Genomic DNA, 12,844 nt, shown 5'->3' with positions numbered 1-12,844 from the left:
GGACGGACGGATATTTAAAGGAGAAGAACGAGGCGAGGAGAACGTTATCCCGGGACACTCGCCTGATAAAAGTCATCCCGTCCAATCAGCTGCTTGGCGCTGTCCCAGCCCGATTCCTTTCCAAATATGGCGCACACAGCATCCGTTACCATGACAACTTGTGGCGGCGGGACACGATATCGCCTGATTTCTTCAATGTCCGATGGTTTAAGCTGGTCCTGCACGGCAGCCCACCGCAGCTGAGCCTGGAAAGAGAGGCCGGGGTCTGAGAGATGCAGGGGTGGAGGGGGCAGGAGTAGTACGTACCGCCACCGCCGCCGCGTCTCCTCACCTCTTCAAGCTCTTGCAGTCTCCGGCTCCTCGTAGCGCTCACCTGCGCGGCCGTGTACCCCTTAATCTTATCCAGCGCCTTGCACTGCTCCCTAATCCGATCCCGGGAGCTTCTCACCTCCGCTAGCCGCTGCCTCCACTGCTGCACGTTCTGTGGGAGGTAATGGGGAGGAATTACACCCAACCCTACCGAGCTTAGGTTACGGAGGCAGTTCCTCCTGTAACTGCCATGGGGTCATTCTAGTTCATGGCACTGGGGGAGGTAAAAGGGACCATCGAGGGACCACACCTGGGGCAGGGGCTTCCAGGGCACCTTCCGGGAGGATGGAGGCAGTTAGCAGAGGAGAGGTAACCATCGCATTTAAATTGTCCTGCGCTGCGATACGTTATAACGATATAAAAGTACTGGCTCACCTTCTCTGCCTCGTGGAGATGCCGGGCTACAACTCCCAGATCCCCTGCGCACTTTCTCCCCTCCTCGTGCACCTCGTGGACCCGGCTCAGAGCAGCCTGGAGCCTGGAGTTACAGAGAAGGCAGAGATCACCGTGTGATCACCGTGAACTAATAGCGGATACGATTAGATTGTCAGCTCTGAGGGACAGTTTGCATATAAGAAGCAGACGTGTAACGGACTCACGGATGCGGAGCCTGAGAAGCAGACGTGTAACGTACTCACAGACGTGAAGAAGCAGACATGTAACAGACTCACGGATGTGGAGAAGCAGACATGTAACGGACTCACGGACACGGAGCCTGAGAAGCAGACATGTAACGGACTCACGGACATGGAGAAGCAGACATGTAACGGACTCACGGACGTGGAGAAGCAGACATGTAACGGACTCACGGATGTGGAGCCTGAGAAGCAGACGTGTAACGTACTCACAGACGTGAAGAAGCAGACATGTAACGGACTCACGGACACGGAGCCTGAGAAGCAGACATGTAACGGACTCACGGACATGGAGAAGCAGACATGTAACGGACTCACGGATGTGGAGAAGCAGACATGTAACGGACTCACGGACACGGAGCCTGAGAAGCAGACATGTAACAGACTCACGGACACGGAGCCTGAGAAGCAGACATGTAACGGACTCACGGACGTGGAGAAGCAGACATGTAACGGACTCACGGACACGGAGCCTGAGAAGCAGACATGTAACGGACTCACGGACGTGGAGAAGCAGACATGTAACGGACTCACGGACGTGGAGAAGCAGACATGTAACGGACTCACGGACGTGGAGAAGCAGACATGTAACGGACTCACGGACGTGGAGAAGCAGACATGTAACGGACTCACGGATGTGGAGAAGCAGACATGTAACGGACTCACGGACACGGAGCCTGAGAAGCAGACATGTAACGTACTCACGGACACGGAGCCTGAGAAGCAGACATGTAACGGACTCACGGACACGGAGCCTGAGAAACAGACATGTAACGGACTCACGGACGTGGAGAAGCAGACATGTAACGGACTCACGGACACGGAGCCTGAGAAGCAGACGTGTAACGGACTCACAGACACGGAGCCTGAGAAGCAGACGTGTAACGGACTCACGCACACGGAGCCTGAGAAGCAGACATGTAACGGACTCACGGACGTGGAGAAGCAGACATGTAACGGACTCACGGACGTGGAGAAGCAGACGTGTAACGGACTCACGGACGTGGAGAAGCAGACGTGTAACGGACTCCCGGACGTGGAGAAGCAGACATGTAACGGACTCACGGACACGGAGCCTGAGAAGCAGACATGTAACGGACTCACGGACACGGAGCCTGAGAAGCAGACATGTAACGGACTCACGGACACGGAGCCTGAGAAACAGACATGTAACGGACTCACGGACGTGGAGAAGCAGACATGTAACGGACTCACGGACACGGAGCCTGAGAAGCAGACATGTAACGGACTCATGGACACGGAGCCTGAGAAGCAGACATGTAACGGACTCACGGACATGGAGAAGCAGACATGTAACGGACTCACGGACGTGGAGAAGCAGACATGTAACGGACTCACGGATGTGGAGAAGCAGACATGTAACGGACTCACGGACACGGAGCCTGAGAAGCAGACATGTAACGGACTCACGGACACGGAGCCTGAGAAGCAGACATGTAACGGACTCACGGACGTGGAGAAGCAGACATGTAAAGGACTCACGGACGTGGAGAAGCAGACATGTAACGGACTCACGGACGTGGAGAAGCAGACGTGTAACGGACTCACGGACGTGGAGAAGCAGACATGTAACGGACTCACGGATGTGGAGAAGCAGACATGTAACGGACTCACGGACACGGAGCCTGAGAAGCAGACATGTAACGTACTCACGGACACGGAGCCTGAGAAGCAGACATGTAACGGACTCACGGACACGGAGCCTGAGAAACAGACATGTAACGGACTCACGGACGTGGAGAAGCAGACATGTAACGGACTCACGGACACGGAGCCTGAGAAGCAGACGTGTAACGGACTCACAGACACGGAGCCTGAGAAGCAGACGTGTAACGGACTCACGCACACGGAGCCTGAGAAGCAGACATGTAACGGACTCACGGACGTGGAGAAGCAGACATGTAACGGACTCACGGACGTGGAGAAGCAGACGTGTAACGGACTCACGGACGTGGAGAAGCAGACATGTAACGGACTCACGGACGTGGAGAAGCAGACGTGTAACGGACTCACGGACGTGGAGAAGCAGACGTGTAACGGACTCCCGGACGTGGAGAAGCAGACATGTAACGGACTCACGGACACGGAGCCTGAGAAGCAGACATGTAACGGACTCACGGACACGGAGCCTGAGAAGCAGACATGTAACGGACTCACGGACACGGAGCCTGAGAAACAGACATGTAACGGACTCACGGACGTGGAGAAGCAGACATGTAACGGACTCACGGACGTGGAGAAGCAGACGTGTAACGGACTCACGGACACGGAGCCTGAGAAGCAGACATGTAACAGACTCACGGACGTGGAGAAGCAGACATGTAACGGACTCACGGACGTGGAGAAGCAGACATGGAACAGACTCACGGACATGGAGCCTGAGAAGCAGACATGTAACGGACTCACGGACACGGAGCCTGAGAAGGAGACATGTAACGGACTCACGGACGTGGAGAAGCAGAGATGTAACGGACTCACAGACACGGAGCCTGAGAAGCAGACATGTAACGGACTCACGCACACGGAGCCTGAGAAGCAGACGTGTAACGGACGCACGGACGTGGAGAAGCAGACATGTAACGGACTCACGGACGTGGAGCCTGAGAAGCAGACATGTAACGGACTCACGGACACGAAGCCTGAGAAGCAGACATGTAACGGACTCACGGACACGGAGCCTGAGAAGCAGACATGTAAAGGACTCACGGACACGGAGCCTGAGAAGCAGACGTGTAACGGACTCACGGACACGGAGCCTGAGAAGCAGACGTGTAACGGACTCACGGACACGGATCCTGAGAAGCAGACATGTAACGGACTCACGGACGCGGAGCCTGAGAAGCAGACGTGTAACGGACTCACGGACACGAAGCCTGAGAAGCAGACGTGTAACGGACTCATGGACGCGGACAGACACCCTGCACCCTTTGCTCTTCTCTCTCACCTCTGTTGTTCTCTCTCTATGCCCGCGCTCAGACACGCCAGGTATCTCACATACGTGTCTACGAAGCCGATGAACGCTCTCTTGGAGGCGAGCGCGATGCGAGGGCAGAACCTCGAACAGTAACTCTGGGCAGAAAGATGGATGAGAGACATCACCTCTGGCAAAGGCCTGCGAGACACAGGGGAGCCTGGAGGAAAAGAGACAGCCACGGAACATGAGTGAGAACCATGGGGCAAAGACAAGGGCCCTCACAGCGCCTCTCACGACCACCCTCCAGTGACAGGGAAGTTTCAGCACGGAAGGGCAGCTTCATGTTCTGGGTTATTTTGCTGCCCAGGGGCAATACGAGACCAGTTATTGATCTGCTGTATCTGCACCAGGGGGCTGCACATTCTACCTGACTGGATCCTCTGTCTTCTCAGGGTGGGCTCAGCGTGTGTTTATGTAATGTGAGAGTCTGCATGGCTGCTGTGCTTCTCATCGGTGCAGCCGGCTGGGTTTAACCCCCTGGCAGTCACTGACCCGGCACAGTTAGACCCGGCACAGTTAAACCCGGCACAGTTAAACCCGGCAGTTCTGGAGTAACATGCGCCGGGATCCTCTTGATCCTCCTAGACTTACCCTGAGACCCTCCTAGAAGCTGCTGAGCAACGTTCTCCAGAGAGCAGAGACTCCATGGCTGGTAGTGATCTGGACACATGTGGTTTGGAGGCTTGTGCATAGCACTCTGCAGCTGCAGAACATGGAGATTGCTCTGCACACAGCGCCAGAACCTGGAAGAGAGATGAGCAGAGAAACGGGATGTCATTATTAATCCTCGGGGCACGTCCTTGTGTTTGCCCCCACCCTGGATCCTCGGTCCTAGAAGCCCGAGCCCCCATTTCTCTGAATCGCTCTGATTGCGGACTCTTCTCTCTGCCTCCCTCTCTTACCTCTCTTGCAGCTCTTTTTTGCTGCAGTTTTTTTTGCCGCCCCTCTCGTTCTGCTGCAGAGCCTGCAGAGCTCGTTCTTCTTCCTCCGCGCTGTGCAACCCCACAAAGGTTCCTTCACGAACCAGACACGAAAGCTCCTGCTGAGCCCGTTCCGATACGCCTTCATGCACCAGAATGGCCGTTCCCATCCCCAGGACTCCAGCCTTCCAGGAGGCCTCCCTAAGAAGATTGTGCCGTTCCTCCCGTGTCTCATTGCCGCGGAGCTCCAGCAGCAGGCATCGGGTGAGCTGTGCTGCCAGTCCGGCTAAGGTCCTCCTTCCCGTGGCTGGGTATTGAGCGAGCAGAGCTAAGTGACCCTGGGGAAGCAGCAGAGCCCGGGTGAGACGGGCAATATGTTTGAGGTCCTCTGGTGGGAGAATCAAGCCTCCCGTCTGTGCGGTGTAGGAGACGACGTCTTGCCGCTCTTTATAAACGTGGACCTCTGTTCCTTCTCTGGTCCCACGGATCACCGCATGACAGAAGGTCATGTCCCGAAGGGGTCCATCGTTTAGCAGCAGATGAGAGGGCAGAAGATACTCCTCGGGGGCTGGAGAGGAATGGCTTGAGATTCTTGACGTACATGTTGTGCCACGTTTTATCTCCTGGCCACTGCTTGGCTCGGTTTCTCCAGCGCCTTGTAGGGTTCTGGTACCTGGTTGGTCCTCCTCTGGAGTCGTATCCTGGGGTCCAATACAGAATGTTTGCCGGGCACATCTCAAGAGGATGTCTCTGAACGCCTCTCTCTCTTCTTCAGTCTCCACCACGTCACTGAAGCTTAAAAGAGCCTCGTGCATCCAGAGACGGGCAATACCCCGTGTGGTGTGGAGTCGAGCAGGGAGGGCAACATCGGGCTTTGAGGAGAGAGAAGGCCCTGGGGATGGGCACAGTTGGGTCACGCTGTGGTGTAATCTGTGAAGGTGACGTAGGGAGAAGAGGTAACGTGGAGGGAGAGTTTGTATCAGCTCATTATACAGAGTAACCGTGGCTTTTGCCAACGCTGTGCCGAGAACCACAGCCTGGGGCAGGGGCAACGTCTTCTTCAGCCACGCAGTCAGCCTGGGGGTAAATAAACTCAGCAGGGATTCCGAGCTGCATGGAGGCAGAACGAGGACAAAGAAGAGACGGGTGAGTCTTGGACACAACCCACCACCTACATCCTCAGGTGGGCACAAGGTGCCCAGGAAGCTTGTCCCTGGTACACAAGCTGTGCTCTGATTGGCCGAGACAATATCACGTAAAGCCTCCAGAGTGGGATATGTCTTACTGTCCGTGTCTGTTGGGAGAGAGAAGAACAGCAAACGTGTGGGTAAAATCAATGATACTATATATCACATAATCACATAATCTGTAATATCTTTAGATTTTATAAAGAAATGAGTGTGCTGGCATGGCCACAGACCTGTCCATCATACAGCAGAGGCCCACATGGCCACAGACCTGTCCATCATACAGCGGAGGCCCACATGGCCACAGACCTGTCCATCATACAGCGGAGGCCTACATGGCCACAGACCTGTCCATCATACAGCGGAGGCCCACATGGCCACAGACCTGTCCATCATACAGCGGAGGCCCACATGGCCACAGACCTGTCCATCATACAGCGGAGGCCCACATGGCCACAGACCTGTCCATCATGCAGCAGACGCCTACATGGCCACTGACCTGTCCATCATACAGCAGAGGTCCACATGGCCACAGACCTGTCCATCATACAGCGGAGGCCCACATGGCCACAGACCTGTCCATCATACAGCAGAGGCCTACATGGCCACAGACCTGTCCATCATACAGCAGAGGCCCACATGGCCACAGACCTGTCCATCATACAGCGGAGGCCCACATGGCCACAGACCTGTCCATCATGCAGCAGAGGCCTACATGGCCACTGACCTGTCCATCATACAGCAGAGGCCCACATGGCCACAGACCTGTCCATCATACAGCGGAGGCCCACATGGCCACATACCTGTCCATCATACAGCAGAGGCCCACATGGTCACATACCTGTCTATCATACAGCAGAGGCCCACATGGCCACAGACCTGTCAATCATACAGCGGAGGCCCACGTGGCTATAAATCTAACCATGAATGACTACGTGGTAAGACGAGCATTAAGTGGCACTGATGTTGCGTAATGTGATTATTTAAACAGAGCGTTACATTTATATATCGCCAGCAGACATCACACAAAATGACAAACTGGTAGAGAAGCAGAAGCGGCTGCGGGTGATGTGTGGAGGCTGTTGGTTGTTCAGGTTGTTTTGATTGGGATGCCGGCTGAGTGTTAGGAGGAAAGGTGGTTTTCAGAGAGCTTTTGAAATTTACATAAAAGAGATGTCAGGAGTAGTGAAGGAGACACTAAAAATACCGTCAGAGAGGAAGGATTTGGGTCGGGAGAGAGCCGTGTCATGGACGCCATGAGCGTGGCGGGTTTGTAAGAAGGAGAAGATGGTCACCTGTGTGAAAGGCTGCGGAGAGCTCCTCGGGAATAACCAGTGAGAAGCGGCCGTTTGTTTATAACGTGTACTAATTAACTACCCCACGTCTCACTGGTGGCTGCCAGCACCATAACGTCATAATAACCCACCTGCAGCTTCACAAGTACCCCCAGTACCCCTAGTAACCCCAATACTCCCAGTACCCCTAGTACTCCCAGTACCCCCAATATCCCCAGTAACCCCAATATCTCCAGTTTCCTCAGTACTCCCGGTATCCCCAGTTTCTATGTTACGTAATCTGGATAGGGGTAGTTTGTAAAATGTGACACCAGAACACGGTCACCGTGGAACCCACCAAACGAAGCTTCATGCAGGTCATCAAGGAAGAAGAGACGGCGGACGCGACGTCCGTGGGGGGTTTGTTGTCCTGCCGTAGGCGACATTTCTTGTTGACCACCCAGGAACTTGCGCAGCTGAGCAGCATCCAACAAGGGGCTGACGGGGACCCGGTGAGAAACCACTCCATGGGGCGTCACGGACTCCACCAGGCCTGTCTTCCCAGATCCACGAGGACCAACTAACAGGACAGGCCGGCCAGAGCGAGCGAGAGATCTCACAGCGGCAAGAACAGCCTGAAACTGAAAGAAAACGGTCATCTATACATTATACAGGGACCCGGCTCACTGATTTATCTATACATTATACAGGGACCCGGCTCACTGATTTATCTATACATTATACAGGGGGCCGGTCACTGATTTATCTATACATTATACAGGGGGCCGGTCACTGATTTATCTATACATTATACAGGGGGCCGGTCACTAATTTATCTATACACTATACAGGGGCCGGTCACTGATTTATCTATACATTATACAGGGGGCCGGTCACTGATTTATCTATACATTATACAGGGGCCGGTCACTGATTTATCTATACACTATACAGGGGCCGGTCACTGATTTATCTATACATTATACAGGGGCCGGTCACTGATTTATCTATACATTATACAGGGGGCCGGTCACTGATTTATCTATACATTATACAGGGGCCGGTCACTGATTTATCTATACATTATACAGGGGCCGGTCACTGATTTATCTATACATTATACAGGGGCCGGTCACTAATTTATCTATACACTATACAGGGGCCGGTCACTGATTTATCTATACATTATACAGGGGGCCGGTCACTGATTTATCTATACATTATACAGGGGGCCGGTCACTGATTTATCTATACATTATACAGGGGCCGGTCACTGATTTATCTATACATTATACAGGGGTCAGTCACTGATTTATCTATACATTATACAGGGGGCCAGTCACTGATTTATCTATACATTATACAGGGGCCGGTCGCTGATTTATCTATACATTATACAGGGGGCCGGTCACTGATTTATCTATACATTATACAGGGGGCTGGCTCAGCCCTTTAAGCAGAAAAGCTCCAGGGGTGTGTCCGTCACAATGCGCAGGGGAGATGGGGGGGGCGCAGGGGGGGTAGTTAATTCTCCTGCAGAGACCTGTCGGGGGGTGACTGCAAAATAACAACAAATGCTGAGAAATGCATGGGATACCTGAGGAAGGACGATCTCTTTCCTGATTGGCTGCGTCACGCGCATCTCCGGAACGAGCACAAGAGCTTCCTCTTCAGGGCTGGGGTGCATTTCGAAGAGAGACGCGGCTTGCGGGATGACGACTTGTAATGGACTGTCTGCGAGGATACCCCGCAAAAAGGCATCAAACGGGGGGCGGTGCCTGCAATGGGGCAGATGGCGAGCGTTAAACGCGATGGGGCACACGGCCAGCGGTACACGTGATGGGTCACAAGGCCAGCGGTACACGCGATGGGGCACAGGGCCAGCGGTACACGCGATGGGGCACACGGCCAGCGGTACACGCGATGGGGCACACGGCCAGCGGTACACGCGATGGGGCACACGGCCAGCGCTAAAACGCAAGGATGACAGAAATGCTGGAGAATGGGGAGGAAAGAGATGGGAATAAGCCAGAGAGGGAGGGAAACAGAGCAGAGAGAGAGGTGGACGGCTGGGAGAGAAGGAGAGAGAGGCTGCTGTTTAGTATCTGCAGTAACAGGGACTGTTTGTGTGCATGTAACCCGGTGCTCCCAGTGGATCCAGTTCGGTGATCTTGCCAGAGTCTATGGCTTCTGCTAATTGACGGCGGACATCTTGGATCTACTCACCTAGGATTTAAGTGTCCAGCGAACCCCCAAACAAAGGAGTAGAGGAAGCAGGACTGAGCCAGACTGTGGTTGCGATGTGGAATCAACAGGTCCAAAGAGGAGAGTCCCAAACCTCTTTCCATCATTTTCTCAGAATTTTCTGTAAAAGAGGTAAAGAGATTAAATTGGACACTTAAATGCTCCCCTCCCTGGTCTCCCGGACATCGGTGGGTTAGCGGACCTGCAGCCTGTTGGGTTTCCTTTGGGATTTCGGCAGCTTTTGGCTCCTGTGGTTTTCCTCGCCACCGTAATGACGGACTTGGTATGTTCTCGCGAGGCAGGTACTGATCCATCAGAGCCTGTTGGATGTTACAGAACGAGGAGACCTCGGATATGCCCCGAGCTGAGGGTGCAGTGTGGGGGTGCAGTGCGGAGGAGCAGGACTGCTCCAAAAATCTTAGAGTCCTGGGTATGAAGCTCTCGCTCAGGATTTGAAGCAAGCGGGCGGTATCCAAAGTGATTTCATATCTCACATACAGCTTGGACATAAAGGCTCCCAGCACTGCCCTCCACGTGTCCACCCCACCACAGTGCACAAAAGCACAGGCAGTGGATATGGCAGGAGTAATGTTCGACGTGTCCGTCATCTCAAACACGAATTTGGTGGATTCTGGCCGGCAGAGACCTTCACCGTTAGGCAATGTCAATCCTGAATACGGGCCGAACAGACAGGAAATGGGTTCTGTCCAGTGTGGGCTGGCTGACCCATCTATAATTACCCACTTTAAGGCTGCAGATCCTTCAGCGTTTCTATGCAGAAGATGGGAGAGGATTCCATCCTTCTGGTTTCCATCATGCATTCCTCCAACAAGCTCTTGTGTAGTCAGACTATTGGGGAAGAGGTGGATGGTGTGTACTGGCTGGAATGTGTTTCTGACAGACTCTTCCTTGGCTGCTGGTTGCTCTGTGGCACTTGCCAGGCAGTTCATGGCCCGGGACAGGACTCTCCAACATGTGGTTTTCCCACTTCCCGGGCTGCCGGTGAGCAGAACTCCTGGGCTTTGCTGAAGAGCTTGAAAAAGTTCCAGAACTTTGCAACTAAGCTCAGGGTGAGCTTCAAGTCCTGCCATCTGCAGATCTAAATGAACAGAATTGAGGAGCTCAGAGTTTGCACAAGGCTCCAGGGATGGCAACATTGGGAAGACACCTTGGAGGATGTCCTTCAAGTGACTGCACTGAGAAGATGGAAGCCCAGACCAGAATGAAGACGCATATATTTCTCTGAGCAGCATCCCTTCCTCAACGTTGCTAGGGGTGAGTGAAGATGGCTCTATGGAAGCCCTGGAGTCTCCTACAAACCCAATAGTATTGGTTCTGTTGTGCAAGGCACTTGTTTTCAGGTAGGAAGAAGCCTTGTGAATTGCGTCTTTCATAAGTGAAGAGCAGGTGGTTGGAGATACCGACGATGACTGCTGTGCAAACTTGAAAAAGCTTGAGATCTTTCTGGCCAAGCGTTTATGGTCCTGAAATCCTGCAGCCAGCAGGGCTAGTTCAGCAGTTACTCGCATGTCTGGAGACAGGAGGGACACTGGTCTGAGGACCAGGCGAAGATTTGAAGGAAGATCACAGGAGTAGTTGAGATGAGGTAGAGTCATGAAGCAGCCATAGCTCTGGTTGACTGAAACTGCCTTTCCTCCAAACTGGATCTCTCCTATCACTCTCGGCTGGAGACATTCATTCTCAGGTCCCTGGCCACAGGGAACCAAAGCTTGGCAGGAAGACTGTATACTCCAGAGAAGCTGCCCGAGTGATGAGTGGACCTCCTTTGTCAATCTGTGTGCACTGTCTAGAACCAGCCATGCCCCTCCACGCAGCGCCCCCTGTAAGTGCTTACTCAGTCTGCCCAGCTGTATACCAGCCCAGCATTTCAACAGCAGGACCTGACGCCCCAAGGCATGGCCGAGAGCCATCACTGTGTCAGCTCTGCTGCTCTCGTCTTGTCCAATGACCACACCACAGTGGAACCGCTTCAGAGCAAGAATCAGGCCCAACGTGGTTCTGTCAGACAGAGAGCTCTGTATGAAGCTGCCTCCTAAACCAATATATTCATAGTCATACGTCAGATGGTAGCCTAGAACATCCACAGAATAAAGAGTGGATATGGTGGTCTTAGGGGGTATTTCAACCTGACCATCTTCCGGATCCAAATGCTCAGCGTATCTTGGACCCAAGACTACTCTGTATTTCAAGATCTTGGCCCATGCAAAAGAGTCAGTTCTCTGAATCCCCTCATCCAGCAAACTGCAGACACGGTCCCTCTGAAGTGCTGCAAGTGTGACCCAGGCAGACATAGCGGCTCGGGCCCTGCAGGTGACCGTGGAATTGTAGACATCTTGTAGACGCTGAGCCAGGAATTCAAGCTTCTGATTGTGTTTCTCTCTGAGAGAGCTCTTGTGTTGGATGGACAGATGATCTTCCATCTCCTCACACCACAGGACCTCCTCGCTCAGGGCCAGACACTGCCAGGGGTAGCTTGTAACCCACTGTTTGCAGGACTCAAGATGAGTGACGTTCAGGAAGCCCGCTTCCCTCCGCTCACTCAGACACAGATCCAGCTGAGTTCTCACACTCTCCCTCATTTTCTCCTCCAGTTCACACAGCCATGAAATGATCTGTAGGTTGTCAGAGATGGGGGAGTTTAAATGAAGTCTTTCATTATGAAGTCCCTCTACCCCTGTGGTTAGTATTTGGCGGCTGTTTAGGGTGGCATTTATAGGGGACAGCATTTCAAGGGGCTGAATCTTATATAGAACATTTTTAAGGTTGGGAAAGCAGAGCAGGGCACAGCGAGTGCGCTCTGCAGGCTCCGCAGGGGCAGTCAGTACGTGAAGCAAGTCCCTGTCGCCCAGAAAGAAGAGTCGAGGACAGAGAGATCTGGAAGAGTCCAGTGCGGGGCTCATGTCTGCCATGATGTCCTCCATGATGCCGATCCCTTTGCAGAAAGCAGAAGCAAGAGCTTCTCCATGGAAGGCTCGATGGCGTCCGTTCTGAGGCTGGGTCAGGACGAACATAACAAGCGGGTCCTGCGCGGTTACCGCCAAGAAGGAGCGGTAATTCTGGTCGACCGCCTGGAACCGGACCACCTGTTGGGGAAGAGAGGGAGATTCTGAAGCAGGGGTAACAGCCTAGAGCAGGACAGAGGCAAAAACGCTGGCATCAAACGAGTGATGACAGTCAGTGTCAAGGGAATGTACCGTAT

The 12,844-nt window shown here is 53.5% G+C and overlaps 1 protein-coding gene across 1 annotated transcript in view; it reads right to left on the bottom strand.

Annotated features, from left to right (window-relative positions):
* Nucleotides 1-12,844, bottom strand: part of DNHD1 (dynein heavy chain domain 1) — a 48,263-nt gene that overhangs the window by 11,392 nt on the left and 24,027 nt on the right. Inside the window, exons 22-38 of the mRNA XM_053456185.1 lie at nucleotides 9,827-12,728; nucleotides 9,607-9,745; nucleotides 8,978-9,158; nucleotides 7,739-8,021; nucleotides 4,902-6,213; nucleotides 4,591-4,742; nucleotides 3,970-4,156; nucleotides 3,732-3,742; nucleotides 3,360-3,442; nucleotides 3,183-3,193; nucleotides 2,829-2,839; nucleotides 2,675-2,728; nucleotides 1,710-1,759; nucleotides 969-979; nucleotides 745-847; nucleotides 332-481; nucleotides 63-245 (exon numbers count right to left, since the gene is read on the bottom strand). Coding sequence (XP_053312160.1) covers nucleotides 63-245; nucleotides 332-481; nucleotides 745-847; nucleotides 969-979; nucleotides 1,710-1,759; nucleotides 2,675-2,728; nucleotides 2,829-2,839; nucleotides 3,183-3,193; nucleotides 3,360-3,442; nucleotides 3,732-3,742; nucleotides 3,970-4,156; nucleotides 4,591-4,742; nucleotides 4,902-6,213; nucleotides 7,739-8,021; nucleotides 8,978-9,158; nucleotides 9,607-9,745; nucleotides 9,827-12,728 — 5,823 coding nt within the window. The remainder of the gene's footprint in view (nucleotides 1-62; nucleotides 246-331; nucleotides 482-744; nucleotides 848-968; nucleotides 980-1,709; nucleotides 1,760-2,674; nucleotides 2,729-2,828; nucleotides 2,840-3,182; nucleotides 3,194-3,359; nucleotides 3,443-3,731; nucleotides 3,743-3,969; nucleotides 4,157-4,590; nucleotides 4,743-4,901; nucleotides 6,214-7,738; nucleotides 8,022-8,977; nucleotides 9,159-9,606; nucleotides 9,746-9,826; nucleotides 12,729-12,844) is intronic.

Source organism: Spea bombifrons, chromosome 2 (genome assembly GCF_027358695.1).
Source record: "Spea bombifrons isolate aSpeBom1 chromosome 2, aSpeBom1.2.pri, whole genome shotgun sequence".
Classification (NCBI taxonomy): Eukaryota; Metazoa; Chordata; class Amphibia; order Anura; family Pelobatidae; genus Spea; species Spea bombifrons.
This window is presented reverse-complemented; position numbering and strand designations above follow the sequence as displayed.